This window comes from Myotis brandtii, unplaced genomic scaffold (genome assembly GCF_000412655.1).
Source record: "Myotis brandtii unplaced genomic scaffold, ASM41265v1 scaffold513, whole genome shotgun sequence".
Lineage (NCBI taxonomy): Eukaryota > Metazoa > Chordata > Mammalia > Chiroptera > Vespertilionidae > Myotis > Myotis brandtii.
Window position 1 is genome coordinate 4,422,069 of NW_005369552.1, and position 18,886 is coordinate 4,440,954.

At 37.7% G+C, this 18,886-nt stretch overlaps 1 protein-coding gene across 2 annotated transcripts in view; it reads left to right on the forward strand.

Annotated features, from left to right (window-relative positions):
* Window positions 1-18,886, forward strand: part of FRY (furry homolog (Drosophila)) — a 306,328-nt gene that overhangs the window by 187,511 nt on the left and 99,931 nt on the right. For both annotated transcript variants that reach the window (XM_014548562.1, XM_005877266.2), the window contains exons 4-10: window positions 847-986; window positions 5,805-5,895; window positions 6,100-6,179; window positions 6,286-6,366; window positions 11,484-11,652; window positions 15,536-15,628; window positions 15,726-15,824. In XM_014548562.1, coding sequence (XP_014404048.1) covers window positions 847-986; window positions 5,805-5,895; window positions 6,100-6,179; window positions 6,286-6,366; window positions 11,484-11,652; window positions 15,536-15,628; window positions 15,726-15,824 — 753 coding nt within the window. The remainder of the gene's footprint in view (window positions 1-846; window positions 987-5,804; window positions 5,896-6,099; window positions 6,180-6,285; window positions 6,367-11,483; window positions 11,653-15,535; window positions 15,629-15,725; window positions 15,825-18,886) is intronic.

Consider the following 18,886-nt stretch of genomic DNA (forward strand, 5'->3'; position numbering starts at 1 on the left):
GGTCGCCTCCCACAAAGGGAGGCCAGACTGTGGCTTAGGCCTGCTCCCCAAGGGGAGCAGGGAGTGGGCCTAAGCCGTCAGTAGGACATCCCTGATGGCTCCCAGTATGTGATAGGGGGCAGGCTGGGCTGAGGGACCCCGTCCCTCCAGTGTATAAATTTTTGTGCACCGGGCCTCTAGTATCCTATATAATAAGAGGGTAATATGCAAATCAACCAAATGGAATGACCAGTTGCTATGAAGTGCAACGACCACCAGGGGGCAGATGCTCAATGCAAGACCTGCCCCCTGGTGGTCAGCCAGAAGCTGGGCTGATGCTGGTGAGCGCAGAGGCGGAGGCGAGACCCCCTCCCCCCACAGTGCACGAATGTCGTGCACTGGGCCTCTAGTTTATTTATAGAACAGTATTTTTGAGGACCTAAGAAGGACATGGCACTGTCCTTATTAAAGGAAGGACTGTGATAAATAAGAAAACTTTGTTGTGACTGTGTCTTGGAGTTATTTGTGAAATAAAAAGTTTCTCAGTAATTGACAGTGCCACCAAAGCATTTAATCCAGCAATTTGCAACCAGTGTGCTATAAGAATTTTTGAAACATACAATACCTGACTATTTGGTCAGGGGCACTGACCTCTTTTCCCTTAGATTGTCAAATAAAAAAATAACAATAGCCAACACAATAATAGCCATCTGATGTGAATGAATCAAAAGTATACCTATTTTTTTTGTCAGATCAGCAAAAAAAGTATTTTTGGTTGTGCTGGAGAATTTTAATAATTAGTTTATGTGTGCCCTGAGATGAAAAAGTTTGAAAATCGCTGCTTTAATCACCTGCTTTTCTCTATAGGTCATCAGCTCAATGAGCTCTCTTTCTGAGTACTGCCTGCCTTCCATTCTGCGCACATTGTTTGACTGGTATAAAAGGCAAAATGACATTGAGGATGAATCACACGAATACAGACCAAGAACAAGCAATAAATCAAAAAGGTACATTTCTTTTGCATAAGGATTTTGAGAATTATGGTTTCTTTTTATTTATTTTTATTTTCTTTTTTCTTCCTCCCTCCCTCCTTTCCTTCCTTCTTTCTTTCATTTTGTTTAAGAAATGTAAATCAAAATGAGAGTTAAGAGGCATCTAGGTATTCCTGCCTCTTTGCACAGATACCTAGCAGGTGCAGGAGCTCCTTATTTGTCAGGTGGCACATTTGGAAAACTTGTCACTGGCAGCTGTCATAGGTTGAAAATTCATACAGGGCCTTATTTCAACATTGGTGGGGCAAGGTGTAAGGGGCCAAGGTTACCCTCATACCTTTTCTGTGCCCTCTCGCTTCCAGTCTACACCTGAAAGCAGAAGGGCTGCTGCTTGCCCTGCATGACACTGCCTGGATGTTTTAGTTCTTCTCAGTAACCTTGAATGCCCAGTGTACTGTGAAAAGATGCTGGGTTGGACATTAGCCATAGTCGTGGAGCTGCCACTAATTAGCCATGTGGCTTTGGGCAACTAACCACCTCTCTGTACCTCAGCCTCTTCATGAGCAAAGTGGGGAAGTCAGATTATAGCATCTCTAACTTCTGTTCCAGCAAAGAATTTTGTTTATTTGTTATGTGCATTTGGAAAGTAGAACTTGCTGCTGCATGAGCACTTAGGCAGCCACAAAACTTGAAATTCTCATACTGTCCAATGAATATACGTTTCTCCAAATTTTAGGTAAATAAATGTAATTTCATATGTTTTAAATCAACCTCCTTTAATACATTTATCTTTTTTCTTTATTGATTAAAGTATGACATATGTCTCCTTTTTCCCCCATTGACCTCTCCCTGGCCACTCCCAAGCACATGCCCTTACCACCCCCTACTGTCTGGGTCCATTGGTTATGCTTATATGCATGCATATATATCCTTTGGTTGGTCTCTTACACCCCCCCACCCTCCCCTGCCTTCACTCTTGAGGTTTGATGGTCTGTTCGATGTTTCTTTGTCTCTGGATCTATTTCTGTTCATCAGTTTTTGTTGTTCATTATATTCCACAAATGAGTGAAAGCATGTGATATTTATCTTTCTCCAACTGGCTTATTTCACTTATTAATGCTCTCTATGTCCATCCATGCTGTTGAAAATGGTAAGATTTCCTTCTTTTTCATAGAAGCATAGTATTCCATTGTGTAGATGAACCACAGGGTTTTAATCCACTCATCTGCTGATGGGCACTTAGGCTTTTCCAAATCTTAGCTATTGTAAATTGTGTTGCTATGAACATAGGGGTGCATATATCCTTTCTGATTGGTGTTTCTGATTTTTTGGAATACATTCCTAGAAGTGGGATTACTGGGTCAAATGGGAATTCCATTTTTAATTTTAAGGAAACTTCATACTGTTTTCCACAGTGACTGTACCAGTCTGCATTCCCACCAGCAGTGCAAGAGGGTTCCTTTTTCTCCGCATGCTCTCCAGCACTTGTCATTTTTTGATTTGTTGATGATAGCCATTCTGACAGGTGTGAGATGGTACCTCATTATCGTTTTGATTTGCATCTCTTAGATGATCAGTGACTTTGAGCATGTTTTCATATAATACATTTATCTTTTTAAAAAAAGATTATTTCAAAAGAAACTAGATTTCTCCACATGAATTGGTTATGCATGTTTTTATGTATTTAAAGACAGTAAACTGAAATCACTCAGAAAATCAGATATTAATTACTACTTATAAGTAATTTATCCCTTTCATTTTTCTTGGCACTCCTAGTATTCTTTAAATATAGACATCTCTTGAAATAGGAGACTTTAATTTTACCAAATTAAAATTCATCCAAACTTGTAATTTCATTTTATAATGTATGTGACTTTATGCAATATTCAATCATTTATTTATCATTTTGTTTGGGGGAGAAAATTTTTTAGTTAAAGAGGGAATTTTTATTGAAATATAATTTACAAACAGTAAAATTTACCCATTTCAAGTGTATAATTCTGTGTTTTTGGTACATCCATGAGGTCATGCAACATCACCACTGTCTAATTCCAGAACATTTTCACTGTCCCATAAAGGAACTCCATACCAATTAGCAATCTCTCTTCATAAATACTTTTTTAATGTATCAAATTTTACAGGTAGAAATTCAATTCTTGTGTCTGAAAATTGAGACTGTGTGGTGATTAAATTAATGGAATCATTTTATTGTATTTCTCACATTACCTGTTAGATTATGAAGAGACATTATTAAAACTTTCCTGGAGGTAGGAAGTGGGATGATTTTGTTGAGTTGACTTAAGTGAGTTTTAGTTTTGTTCCTTGGCTTTGTCAGAATTACGAAAACTAGATTTTTCATTAATTGATTGCTTTATAGATTGAAAATAATAGTTTTTTTTATCACGTTACTGATTATTTTCAGGAGATCAAAGTAATTGCAGGGATCAAATACAGAATAAGGACAGCAAAATTCAACTCAGTATCATTTGAAAGTTTAAACAAGAGAGTGTGTGTGTGTGTTTGGGAGAAAGCCAACAGAGTAAGGGTCTCCAAAGCATAATGTAGCCAATAATGTGAGTTTCTGTTACTAAAAAAAAAAAAAGAAAAGAAAAGAAAAGAGGAGCTTTCAGGAGAAGCATGAACAACTGAAAACAGTCAAATGTGACAAGTGTGTATTTGGGTTATGTTTTCTAGGATTAGTATAATATCAACATTTTGACTGCCAAATAAATTTGTCAAATGCCTCTGGCTCCTGGAAGTTAGACCTCAAACAAGCAATAAAGTTGAATTCATTATTGGAAAAGTATATGTCTTACTTTTATTTGAAAGCATCATGGGCTTAATAAATAAGACAGACTTAAGAGTTTAAAAAATATTTTTCTACCAAGAACTGCTACTTTCTCAAGGTCTTCTGGCCCCTTTTGAAGACCCTGATGAGCCATCCAACACAAACATTTTCTCTCTACTGCTGCTGGCCATCTTTAGGAGTTCACCTTCCATTTGGTCATTAAGCTTCTTGTTCCCATATTCCATGATATAATCTCTAGGTTAGATGTGTGAATGCCCTCTTTTTAAATCTATTTCCACATGTTTTCTTCTTTCCCAACTGGCAGTAGCACTTCTTCTTCTGGTGAGTCTTGAAGGGCTTCCGATAGATGGTTCTGTTCAGTTCACTTCTCCTTCTGGCAGGACTGTTCATAAATGATCCTGAATGAAGGAGTTCTGACCCTGTCACTACATTTCCCCTTGAAAGTCAAGGCTGCAGCTTCCCTTGTTAACCCATCCTGTCATCCACCAGCCTTAATTTGACTTGTTGATGGTTACAGAGCTCCTCCAGAAGTTATTTTTTATAGCTTAAATATCATCTTCCTTTCTGCTCACTTCCTCTGGACTACAGACAAAAAATGTTCATATTTAAAATATTCTTGACTTGTTTTGAAAATATTTGCCTGACAAGTCCAAATCCTGCCATTCTTTCTCATTGCTTTATTTAATATTAGAGGCCCGGTGCACGGATTGGTGCACATTGAAAGGAAATTAATTAGAAGGTGGCCGGTGGGGTGGGACTGGGCAAGAGGAGCCAGACACTCCCTGGAGCCAACCTCCTGCAGTCCCTTCCTGGCCTGCTGCACCTGGGGCGGCGCCAGGGCTCGAAGGGTATCTGCAGAGTGAGCGGGGTCTTTCTGGCAGGTGGGGTCCCTCAGCCTGGCCTGCAGGGATCGGGCTGAAACCGGCAGTCCGACATCCCCCAAGGCATCCAGAGTGCGAGGGGGCACTCTGCAAAGTTGCTGTTGCTGGGCAGCTCCTGTGTTGAGCATCTGCCCCCTGGTGGTCAGTGTGCATCATATCTACCGGCCGGTCGCTTAGCTTTTTATATATATAGATACAAGTATTGAGCAGTTGTGTGTTCGAGAGAGTAAACTGCTTTATCTTATTTAGTACTCAAGTAAACCTTTATATAATTGCTATTATTATTTCCATTCATAGATAGGGACATTACTGATAAGTAGAAGAGGCATAATTTTAACTCAGGACTGGTTCATACCAAAGCCAATGCTCTTAGCCACTATTCTTGCTTCTCTGCCGGGGAACTCAGCAATCATTTCATTTTTCTTTCTTTGTTCAATCGAAATTAGCCCTCAGTCAGTATGTTAAATAAGCGTAAGATATGGGAGGGACTTACATTTCCATCCTCCTGGCAGTGCTAATTTTGCTCCCCAACTTTTGAATGACTTCAAATGACTCCACTTTGCCTCTTTTACCTCTTCTTCCATCTGTTTTTCAGTCTCTCTCTTCCAATACCCTCTCACTTCTTCTTTCCTCTTTTCATAAATATCAAGGGACAAAGGTCAAGAAGAATGGGACAGGGCAAAAAAAAATAAATGCTGATCCTTTCTTCACCCCTATAGTTCTGTTCCAATTGCTAATCATGTTATGTCCTTACATTATTTAGCTCCTTTCACAAGATACTTCACTGTACACCTCTAGTATGGTAACTCTGTCTTGTGTTTGTATCCACTTTACAGATGATAGAATTCCTGGGTTGAAACATACCTTAGAAAAGCTGACAAGATGGGGTTATAGATTCACAAATAGCTACTCAAGTTTGGCATGGTTGAAAATGTAAAATTTGCAGTCAAATATTCTGATTCAGTGTTTGTTCACTGTACATGAGTATTAGGGTTAGCTTCAGCAAATACTGTATTTACCACTGCAATCTTGTAATATCAAAAATGGCTTGCAGCCCATTGGGATGAGTCCTCAGTTTTTAATGAATTATATCACTCACAATATCTTCAATGCCAATTAATGTGACTTTTTAAAATTTTACAGTGATGAACAGCAGCGAGATTATTTAATGGAAAGACGGGACCTCGCCATTGATTTTATTTTTTCTTTAGTATTAATAGAAGTTTTAAAACAGGTCAGTAATTTAATGTTACTTTTATATATGATTTACTTATCTGAAAACTACTTAAGTTTTTAATTATTTTTGAATTTCAAGTACTGGGTCATATGAATTATATTTATTGATTGCTAAAGTCCATATACAGTTATTGGAAGTACTCTTATTGATTTGATCTTTAATATTCCCTTCAAATTAAGAGCCATCTCTTTTTTTTTCCAGATTCCACTTCATCCTGTATTAGACAGTTTAATACATGACGTTATTAACTTGGCTTTCAAGCACTTTAAATACAAAGAAGGGTAAAGTAATTTCTCACTTTAGAATTTTGACAAGATTGGGTGCTAAAACTAAATCAAGTTTTAGATGACCAGGGACCCCTAATGTGTCTAATTATATTTTATTTAGGTACCTTGGTCCTAACACTGGTAATATGCACATTGTGGCAGACCTGTATGCAGAAGTCATTGGAGTGCTGGCACAAGCTAAGTAAGTAAACGTTAGTCAGAAACCTTTACCATAAGAACAGGAGTGTTTCTGCCAACTCATCCCATCCCTCCACCTTACTCTCAGGAAGGAGACATGAGTGAACTTACAGGAAGCTAGGGTTGTTTTGCTGTGTGTGCCCTGTCTCTGAAACTGACTAAAAGCTTCCCCAAGGCAAATACAAGTCTTTTTCCAATTTGTTTGCTTTGTTATTTTTTTTCACTTGACAGTTGGGTCAGACCCTACCAAGAGTTCATGAGTTTCATATGACTGCATCAAATAAAGAAATGGTCTAATCAAATTATTTTTATCTTTGCCCAAATATTCCAAAGAAGTTAATCAGTTTTAAAAGTTTTGTTGTGCTAGCTTCAGCAGAACATATACTAAAATGTTTTGTTTTCTATATTCCACAAGTGGGTGATTACGATATCATCTATGAGTGGGAAAATTCCATTCTAGAATGTCCCTTTACTATAGAGCTTACTTAATTCAGCTGAGCTAAAAATGTCCCGTACTCTGTCATGGAAACAAGTCAGAGGAAAATTGTCATTGCTAAATTTATCTGGCCCCATAACACTACTTAGCAGGCTAGAACAAAGTGGTGTTAGATTATTAGCAATAATATACTTCTTCCAAAAGTGATGTTACACCCTATTTTCCCATCTTCATCTTATCCCACCCTCAGGCAGATCGGGCAAGATCCTGAATGCCTAGTTAGGCAAATTGAGCTACGGACCTAATGGGAACCCAAGGCAAGAAGCCAGCTGAAAGCAACAGTGATGCCCTGATCCTTGAGAAATGCAACCTTCTGAAAGAGATTTTTATCTTTAAGAGATGGAATTTCCTAACTTAGTATCATGGAAATACCCATTTTTTTTTAATTGAAGTACTTATTTAGCAATCTTACCTAGCCAAAACATAGACAGGAACTCAGGAATAGACCCAAAAAACTCCATGGCATGACTTAATCTGACCCAATTTATCTATTTATCTGAACTACCCATTTTTTCTAACACATGAAACATGAGTCTATTAGATGGGAGAGAGGTAGGTACACTCATGCCAGTGAGAACTGCGAAGCTCAAAGACTGACAGCAACAGAGGAAAGAAAAAACTGGCTAAAGCTTGCATTAGAACTAAACAGTAGAGTTATCTGGGCCATTTTGCAGGAGACTACATTGTACTTTATTTAATATAGCCCACTGTAATCATTATGGTTCATCAGTCCATATGAAGTTTAATATGCCAAAAATAACATCTTCTGTTTTTCTTAGTTTTTGTGAATTATGCATAACAGTATTTGTTATGTCTAGAATGGCCTTTTTTAGCTACTTCAATTTGGGGTTAGTTCTGAATGAATTGAGAACCAATGCCATAACTAAACAATACTCTAAAGTTGTAGGAATTGCCATATTTGGTTAGATGTATGATACACCAAGCCAATTTTTCTTGCCAACAGTGGCTTTTTATATTTTTATGATGTCAATATTTGTCCTAATTCTGCAATAGTAGAGTGTAAGAAATGTCTCTATTTGGACAAGGCTCCAATACTTTGCCGTCACAGGAGACCCACTTGGCCAGTGGGTTCTTGTAGTTAATCACAGTAATATATGGTCATCACAATCAATGGACAGTTAACCTTTACTGATAGACAGTACAATCTTGAACTGGTATCATACTAGGAATGATCACATTACTTTCTTCTCATAAGTTCACCAGGACTATCACTTTATCACTGCCTTAGGAATTAATGCTTCATTTGTTCTTGGGGAAAAGGGGTGTTTGCTTATCAGGTACAGGTGGTTATCTCTTTTAAAATAAACTTGGGTAATACAACAATTCTAATTTAAGATTTTGTATCTAGTTCCTAATGATAATGCATATGAAATATTTTCTTCATTATGACTTTAGTTTTTAATATTACTTTAGTCTTAACAGAATGACTATTATTAATCTTAATAGTGATGATGTGCTTAATTATTGTCCTTAAGGGAAAACATTTTCGCTATGAAGTAGTATTCACCTAGTGTTAACTTTGTTAAAGCCAATTAAGTTAAAATTAGGTATTTTAAGGTAGGGAGTTTTTTTGTTGTTAAAATGTGACATATTCATTTAAATACTGATGATTACTTCTAAGATTCATAGATTTCAAAACTACTTTCTCCTTATCTGATACAATCTTAATGTATATATTCTTACTCTCACTTTAAAATATGTACTATTCATTTTAAAGCAGAAGTTATTTGTATGTGAATGTCATTTAGCTAATGTTTTTACTAAAGATAATACTAAATACTAAAGGCACGGTCATTGAAGAGAAGTTTGTTTTTCCCTGAAATTATCTTAAGGGAATATAGATTTTAGTACACATAGATTTTAGGAATATTTTTATGTTAAAATAACATGCTTATGTCATTTTGGAATTTTTTTAAGTAAAAGATAGCCATATTTATTTTCAAATGAGAAATAGACTTTTAACTAACTTTTCAATATTCATGAGAATATTGAAAAGTGGGTTATACAAATAACCTGCCTTTTCCTACCTCTCCTTGTTTCAATTATGAAAAAGAAATGGAAAACTTTCTTAGGTATCATGTGATCTTTAAAACAATATAACATGTAAGATTAATTAATTTTTTAAACTCTCATATTTCATTATTAATTTTTATAATCTTGATTGAAAGTCACTTTCATGGCTTTCCATGCCATTTCTTCTCCCTACCCTCTCCCCATCTCTGCCAAAAGACCTCTGCTTGCCCTTCTAGATAGTCAGATCCCTTCTGAAATCTCTAATTATCCAGCTGGAAAGAGTCTCTTCATTCTCCAGTGCCCTCTACCTGCTTTTAAGTATATTATTCACATAAAAGACAATGGAAGATATGAGAAAGTGATTTGGCCTGGAGCATTCAACCTCCCTGAAGGATCAGAGAGATCGAGGCAAAGTTCCAGACACATGCTAACACACCACATCATCATCATTATTATTATTATTATTATTATTATTATTATTTATTCACAAGGTTCATTGTCAAGGATACATTATTTTATCTTCCCAATTAAACTGTACACTGTTCTAGATAGGGCAGGGGCTACATTTCATAGTTCATGACTGTCATGAACTATGCAGCTGAGTTATAGTGGAAATTCCTGGAATTTGCATCAGAACAACCTGAGTTTGAGTCTTGTCTTTGTCACTTTAGTTTTCCAGATCTGTTTCTTCATTTGTAAAGTGGAAATGCATTCACTGCCTGACTCAGTGGATTGTTGTGAAGATAAAAATGTAAGAGTGTATGTAAGGTACATCAAATATACATGATCTTACAAATGTATTGGATTGTTATTCCTGATTCATACCAGTACCTTAGAAACTTTAGCACATCAGGTTCACCTATAGGGCTTGTTAAACAGGATGACTGGACTCACCCCCAGAGTTTCTTGTTCTGGAAGTCTGAGGTGGGCCAGAGAATGTGTTTCTCACAAGTTCCCAGGTGATGCTGATCTGGGAACCACACTTTGAGAACCACTGGTCTGGACATACTATAGCATAAAGGTTAACAGCATGGCCTCTACAGCCAGACATTTTGCTTAAAAGTCTGGCTCTGCCAGCTATGTGACTATTACAAAACCTCTGCCACAAGTGTTTCTTCTGTAAAAGGGCCATAATAATAGTATCCCACTAGAGTGGTTGTGAGAGTTAAATGAGTTACCCTATGTGAAGTTCACTGAACTTTGCCTGGCATATTGTAAGCTCTGACTGCTACTTGTAGCTATCATCATCAATTTTATTCTTTTACTCTAAGAAGTAGAAAAGAATGATGACATTGGAGTTTGGAATTTATATTTTCTGCTCCATTGTCTTCTTAAAAATCTTTTTTATTGTGAAATATGTATATAGCAAACCTAAAGAAAAAAAATCCACACATTGTTTAGAACAAGACAAACAATTTTAACCAAATGTTACCAAATGAATACCATGTCACTTCTTCCACCCAAGCTGAGAACTAGAAAATTGCCAGCTGTCAGAAGCCCCTTATACCCAACTTCTCAGTCATACATTCCTGTCGTTGCCTTTTAGTGAAACAGTATCTATATTTTACCTCCCTCTTAATTTGTCCTAAAATTTCTACTTTGGGGTATCAAGAGTTGCTGTTCCATACTTCTGAGGCTCTACTAGATGGCCTTTAACTTCTATCATCATAATTGCCCTCTCCAATCACACCTCATTCTTAATTATCCCTTTTAACTTATGCAGAACCTCAGGCTGATGGTCTCAGGAAACCAAATACAGTATCATTACTCTTACAACAATTTCCTTGTGTTTTCTTTTTTTTTAACTAACTGTGAAACTGCCTATCTCAGAAATAGTTTGGATAACTTCTGTGTTTATAGTCCCTCACCCTCAGGTACTTTGAAGATTTGCTACCATCTTGCATCCTAAGATCTATTCTTTTTTTAATCCTATATAATAATGTTGTAATTAATATTATTAATTATTAATATTATTTTATTTTCAAGCAATACAAATGCTTTAAATTCCTTGAGAACTGGATCTTTTCCCATGTAGTAGAGAACTTATCTTCTAGAGCTAATTTAAATTTTCCCATTACTAGATTTTCTTTTAACCTAAAAATATTTTCTTCAATAATCATAAACTTAAAACTATAAATAAAACAACAGCTTAAAACTTTGGAAGTGGATGTGGGCATTTTCCTGGGCATTATTCCCTGTCACTGTCAGAACTAGCAAGCCTGGCATGCTATTATTGCTCATATGCTCACCACTGATGCTTCAGGTCCTCGGGGTCTGCAAGTGTGTTGGAAATTGCTAAGCCTGAAGAAATGGAACTCGGTTTAAGATCTGTAGTATTTTGAGAGGATCTATGTAACCTTGGATCTTATCTCTAGCCTGAAGGAGATGTTGAGTATTTACGGAATAACAAGGGAGAAGATGGGACTCTACCAAATCCCCAATACCAACTCCTTTCAAAATCTCAGACACTGTACTTTGATTGATTTGAAGGACCCCCATCCTTGTTCCTTGTCACCCCAAGATGCTGGAGGCCTCCATTACAGTCACTTTCCTACCCATTATTTGATAAATCACTCATATTCTCTTCTTAGATTCCATTCTGTGAAGAAGAAATTTATGGCAGAGCTCAAAGAATTACGACATAAGGAGCAGAGCCCATATGTTGTTCAAAGCATCATCAGCCTGATAATGGGGATGAAATTCTTTCGGATTAAGATGTACCCAGTGGAGGACTTTGAGGCCTCGCTTCAGTTTATGCAGGTAATATCTTCAGCAGAAAGACCAAGGGCTATCAGTTTGAGTGACTTCCTTCCTCAAAGTAACTCACCTGGAATGTGAAAACCCAGTTACTTGTCAAGGTGGAAAAAGTCCTACTTTTTCCTTAATAATTCAGAAAGGGCTTTGTAACCAAATAATAGAGTTGCAGGCATATAATTTTATTTTTAAACTTCACATCAACTTTGGAGCAGGGTGTCCAGGGGAATGTCTTATTTATTAACTGTCGAGTAACACTCCCTCCACGTTCTGCGTGGAGTAGGGTTCGGTATCTGAAAGTGGAGCCGCACAACAAATGAGAGAAAAAGACACGAGATAATTTTGCAATATTGGGGGACCAGGCGGGCAAGTCCCGAAGGACTTCCACCCATGCTCAGGCTGCTCCAATCTTTTATTGATCTGGAGTAGCCCTTAGGGTAAGGAAGTTTCAATGACACACAGATCAGCAATTTCCAGGAGTAGACAAAAGTATCTGATTAACTCATCAATAGATTTCCAAGTGTAGGCAGAGTAACTGATTAGCTTATCAATAGATTTCCGAGTGTAGGCAGAGTAACTGATTAACAATAATCAACAAGGATCTACATAACTATCTAAGGAATTAAGGGAACTAAGGTGGGGATGCTTCAACTATTATTACCTAAATTAACTGAGTGGTTCCTAGATTAACTGGGTGGTGCACAGCCCTGACCTTTGCTAGGACTTTCAAGCCCTGACCTTTACTAGGACTTTCAATGGCTACTAGCTTTTGGGGGGATCTCTGTCTAAACTCAGCTAGTGAAGACAATGAATGGACTCTGGCAATTAACCTTTTCTCTCTCTCTCTCTCTCTCTCTCTCTCTCTCTCATCCATTGGCTACATATTGTTCTGTAAATAAAATGTAGCTGATTTTTTTACTGTTTAGAGTTAATAGCATTAGTTGGCTATGCTAATTCATAGGCATCAGAACTTTAAATAATGAAGAGATCTTCTTATTCACACTATCAGAAGGAATTTAGAAAATTAACCAAACCATACAGGTTTAGATGTCAGTTACACAGTGTTTATTATTATGTGCTAACAAAGGAATTGTTGTTAATGAGGATTCCACAGAATATACAGCTATTACGTTTACAAAACTTTAGTATCTGAAGGGATACTTTTAATGCTGCTCTGAATCTGACCTAGTGAGAATCTTAATAAAGAGCTAAGATATAGTGGCTATGAATATAGCCTGTACCACTTCATATCCATTAAACCAGCTGGAATAAAAAAGATAGTGTTGCCCAGCTGATGTGGCTCAGTGGTTGAGCATTGACCTATGAACCAAGAGGTCAGGGTTGGCTTCCTAGTCAGAGCACAAGGCGGCTCAATCCCCAATGTGTGGTGTGCAAGAGGCAGCCGATCAATGACTCTCTTTCATCATTGATGTTTCTATCTCTCTCTCCCTTTTTATTCATCTCTGAAATCAATAAAAAAATATATTTTTAAAAAAGACAGTATTAGCAAGAAGATGTCAAGAAATTGGGACCCTCATATACTGCTGGTGGCAGTCGCTTCGGAAAACATTTTGAAAGCTCCTCACGTAGTGAAATCTATAATTACTATATGATCCAGCAATTCCACTTCTAGGTGTATACCCAAGAGAAATGAAAATATATGTGCACACAAAAACATGAATGCAAATAAATGTTCATTGCAGCACTATACATAACAGCAAAAAAGTAGATACAACCCAAATGTTTATCAACTGATGAATGAATAAATTAAATGTGGTCTACAATATTATTTAGCCATAAAAAGGAATGAAGTACTGATAAGTGCTACAATTTGGATGAACCGTCAACATAGTATGGTAACTGAAAGAAATTGGACACAAAAGACTACATATATGATTCCATTTATAGGAAATATCCATAATAGGCAAACCTATAGAGACAGAAAGTATAGGGCTGGAGGAAGGGGTGTGAGTAGGGAAATTGGGGATGACTGCTAACGAGGGCAAAGTTTTTTTGGAGGATAATGAAAAGTTTCTAAGTTTGACTATGGTGATAGTTTTGTAACCAGACAATCAATGGGTCCACGCTGCCTGTCACTACTTGAACCAATTAAGCAGAGATAGGGTTGAATCATATATGAGCATTTATTCCAATAATGCAGGCAGAGGTGGGAGAGCAGCAAGTCATCCACAAAAATCTGCTCTGCAGACCCCCATAAACCAGCTACTTATATAGGGGAGGACAAAGATTACATGGGGGAGTAGGAGGTTGGGGTGGGATTCCATTGTTTGGACAACAAGGTTATTAAATCTTTCCAAGATAATAAGCAGGTCTTGAATGAGAATGAACCGAATTCCAAGGTTGACTCCCAGGTCCAAGGTTGACTCCCAGGTCACAGGGGTGTAAAACTCCCAGCCAGGTTAGAATGTCCTTTCTTTAACCAACACAAAGCAATCATGGTTAATAGAGCATGATTAATATTTCCCATAATCATAGCTAGTCCCAATATTCTATTTTTGCCCCTAACAGTTTACAACAGTGAATATACAGAAAATACACTTAAATAGGTGAGTTGCATGGTATGTTAACTATATCTCAAAAAGGCTGTTTTTAAAAAAGAATATAGGCCGTGTATCAAACTTCTTGGGTTTGAATTCAAGCTTCAGCACTAACCAGCTCTGTGACCTTGGGCAAGTCAGACTTAATCTTTCCCCCACCTTCCCATCCCAGGCCTCACTCACCTATCTGCAAAGTGGTGATAATGACACTAACCTTAGACAGGGGTTCTGAGAATTCTCAGTAACTGCTATTATTAAAAATAAAACTATTCTTATTTTTATCCCTCTCACCTAATTCATGTATCTATGTACTTTAATGATGATTTGAGAGAGTATTTTTATACACCTGCAAAATAATGTAAGAAAAGGGTCACAGTGCTGGGAACCATAAAGCTCCCCTCTGTTGTCAGTGGCTTTCCATGCTGGCAGTGACTATCTTGGGATGAGGTTTTAGTATGATATTGATAGACTGGGGACTTCAGTAACTATTATTGGTGATAATCCCAATGTTGACTGAAAATAACTGGTAGTAGCTAATATAGATATTAACATATACATGTAGCCTTTGACTCTTCCATGAAAACAATACCTAATAAAGACCACAGTAAGTTACTACCAAGGCCGGGAAGGAGAAAGGGGCTGGCAGAATTCGGGACAGGCCAACTCCTACTAGATCCCTGGGCAACCCAAAATATCCTTTCATTGACAGCAGTCCACAGGCAAAGAAATCCTTGCTTAAGGAAACTATTGCAAAGGTTTCCTTGTCTAAGGTAGGGAAGGAAAGGCTTCCAGACTTGCTTGTGAAACTGTCTGAATAATAAACACACTTAAAATTCAGGCTAGCAAGTAAATAGCTCTGTACCCAGGGATGTCAGGGCCCCAAGAAGATATAATTTCCTCTTCCTCTCTTTCCATGTTTACCTTCTCTGGGGGTCTGTGTTTTGGGGTCAAACCAGGGCTCAGGGCATCACAGTAAGTAGTGATGTAAGTAGTCAATAGAAGTTTGTTGGAAATGAATGACTGATTGAATCAACCAGAAAGTCAGCTGATGAATGTAAGCTTGCTGATTGTAGTGCTTTGTCCTTTCAACTTAGTGATTTGAGATGGAAATAGGAGGGGAGTGAGAAAACCAACCTTGGAAAATGTCATTGGGGCCATTGTTAATTTTAATATAAATGCTAAATTCATGGTTTTTTTTTTATACATTATGGAATATGCAATGTTAGTATGGATGGTGGAATTAAGAGGTATTTACTTAAATTTGTATATATACATTTTATATGCATATCTCAGTCTGTGTTCCTGCCCTTCACTCTTTTTCTGCTTCCCAGGAATGTGCACATTATTTCCTGGAGGTCAAAGACAAAGACATCAAGCATGCCCTGGCCGGGCTTTTTGTTGAAATTCTTGTCCCAGTTGCTGCTGTGAGTTGTTAAATTTTCATGTCTAAGAACTTCTTCAAACTGGATTTGATAACCAACAATTTAATTAATATAGTATTAACATGCATCTCTGTTACAGGCTGTTAAAAATGAAGTCAATGTCCCCTGCCTTAGAAACTTTGTTGAAAGTCTGTATGATACCACGCTGGAACTTTCTTCTCGAAAGAAGCATTCCTTGGTTAGTAACTATGAGAAAATCCAAAACCCAAAACTGCAGAGACTAAGACTCCTAGGCTGGAATCTGTTCAGGAGTCACAAGCATTCCACTGATAGGAGAATTATCTAAAACTACCTCAAAGAAAGGTAGCATTTCAAAATTTGGAGCCTGCACTCAATATTGACCATGATTAAATAAGGGAATTAGGCCATGTCACCTTGGATGACCCTTCTAGTCCTAAGAATTGTGTTGTTTGTTTTTGAGATTGCCTTAACTAATTTTTGTTTTAATGTTTAGGTATTTTTCCATGAAGGCTCAAGTTTACAGTCATAGTTTCTCTTCTCAGTCCTCAAGAGTCTTCTCTGGCTAATTCCTGTTCCATATTCAGAACCAAAGTGTATCCAGGCAGGAGGAAGAGTTGGGACACAGATAATTCCCCATAAGAAAGGTTCTCAGAAGGTGGAGAAAACAATTTCTAGAAAAGCTTTTATACTAACAGCAGCATAGAAAGTTCTTTTGAATTCCTACCTTTTGCTCTCAGTGGTACATAAAGCTCTGATTTATGAATTGGTCAGTGTTTTACCTTCTGTAATTGCCACAGTGTGGGTGAAAGAGCAGCTTGCTTAGGTCACTGGTTACTGGCATGGTTGATGCTAGTCTTCAAAGTGTGAACATTGCCACCATTATTTAAGCAGGTACTCAGAGTTGCTTTGCTGGTATTATTGGTGGCAAATTTGCTCATTTGTCTATATTCTGTGGTCATTGTGACTGATGCTTGGTTGTGTGATTTTGTTGTTGTTTTTGTTTTAGATTTCTGGCCTGAATTAGAGTTGCACTCAATGGTAGCAGTAGTTCAAAAATAAGTTTAAAATTTAGTAGATTATAAAAGAAAATTAGGCTTTCAGTTATAATGGCAGCTAGGTAAATGTGGGTTTTTTTTGTAGATTATGGAATATGTGGTATTAGTGTGTGTGGTAGAATTAAAATGTATTTACTTACATTTGTGAAAATATATTTTTAAAAGATTTTTTATTTCAGAGAGGAAAAGAGAGGGAGAGAGAGATAGAAACAGCAATGATGAAAGAGAATCATTTGGTTGGCTGTCTCCTGCATGCCCCTCACTGGGAATCGAGCCCACAACCTGGGCATGTGCCCTGACCTGGAATCCAACCCTGACTTCCTGGTTCATAGGTCGACACTCAACCACTTAGCCACGCCAGTCGGGCTGTGTAAATAAATTTTATATGCATATCTCAGTCTATGCTCCTGCCCTACACCACACTGTTGTCTGTGTCTCTGAGGTTGCTTTTTTGCTTAATCCCTTTACCTTTTTCACCCAGCCACCTGCCCCCTCCCCTCTGACAGCTGTCAATCTGTTCTCTGTATCTATGGGTCTGTTTCTATTTTGTTTGTTAGTTAATTTTATTCATTAGATTCCATGGATAAGTAAATTATATGGTACTTGTCAGTCTTGAAACAATAAAAATCCTAGAAGAAAACAGGCAGTAAAATCTAGGACATTTCTCATAGCAATATTATTGCTGATATATCTCCTTGGGAAAGGAAAATGAAAGGAAAAAATAAGCAAATGGGACTACATCAAACTAAAAAGTTTTTGCACAACTTTTTATCAACAAAATTATCAACAAAATGAAAAGACAACCCACTGAATGGGAGAACATATCCTCCAATAATACATGTGATAAGGGGTTAATATCCAAAATTTATAAATAACATAAAATTAAACACCCAAAAAACCCCCCAAATCCAATTAAAAAATGGGCCTGAATAGACACTTCTCCAAAGAGGACATACAGATGGTCAATAGACATATGAAAAAAACTTCAACTTCATTAATCATTAGAGAAATGCAAATTAAAACCACAATGAGATTTCACCTCATACCTGCCAGAATGCCTATCATCAATAAATCCACAAACAGCAAGTGTTGATGCTGGCTAGGATGAGGACAAAAGAGAATTCTCTTGCACTGTTGGTGGGAATTCATACTGGTGCAGCCACTGTGGAAAGTAGTATGGAGTTACCTCAAAGCTATCATTTAGAATCAAAGGTCAGATAAAAAGCTTCCCAAACAAGAGAAAGCTAAAAGATTTCATCACCCCCAAACCAGTATTACATGAAATGTTAAAGGGTCTTCTTTAAGAAGAAAAAGAAAAACATGGCAATAAATACATATCTAAAGAGAACCAAGATGGTGGTGTAGGTAAACACTTGTACTTGCATCCTCTTACAACCACATCAAAATTACAACTAAGATATAGAATAACCATCATTCAGAACTGCCTGAAAGCTGGCTGAATTGAAGTTTTACAACTAGAGAATTAAAGAAAAAAGCACATTGAGACTGAGAGGAGAGGCGGAGGCTCAGAAGGGACTGGTCCAATCCCCACATGTGCTGTTTTTTTAATCGGGAGGGAGATCATCACTGCAGAGGCTGCCCATGAGGAGCAAGGGGTCCCAACACCCACACCAGACCCCCCAGCCCAAGGTTCCAGAGCTGGAAAGAGAAGTCCCCATAACTTTGAGCTGTAAAAAACAGCAGGAATTTTGGCTGACTGACACAGACCCAGGTGTTCCTTTTAAAGGGCCCACATACAAACTTACATGGTCCTGCTTCTTTGGAGCTCCAGCACCAGGTGGCTTTGGGGGACCAAGACACATAGGAGGAACAGGATTTATTGCTTGGCATCAGGGTAGGGACTCAGGGGAGGCTTTCTTCCAGTCTAGGGTGCTCGAAAGGGTCATTGTTCCTGTGCTGGGACCAACTCTGTCACAGGGCTGACTGGCAGCCATATCTGAGTCTCAATTAATGTGGCCCACATTATTTTTTCCAACCTGTGGATTTCTGAGACCCCACACCATCAAATTTGCAGCCCCACCCAAGCTGTTTGCAGCAGCTTTTTCATATGAATGGCCTGTCCTGGATCAGGGTTCAGACTTTGCTAAAATCTCTTAAACAAGCTGCAGCTGGTGACAGCGTGCCCCAAACCTATCAATAAAAGGCCCAATAGAGACCTGACTCTAGCACAGTGGTTCTCAACCTTGACTGCACATTAGAATCA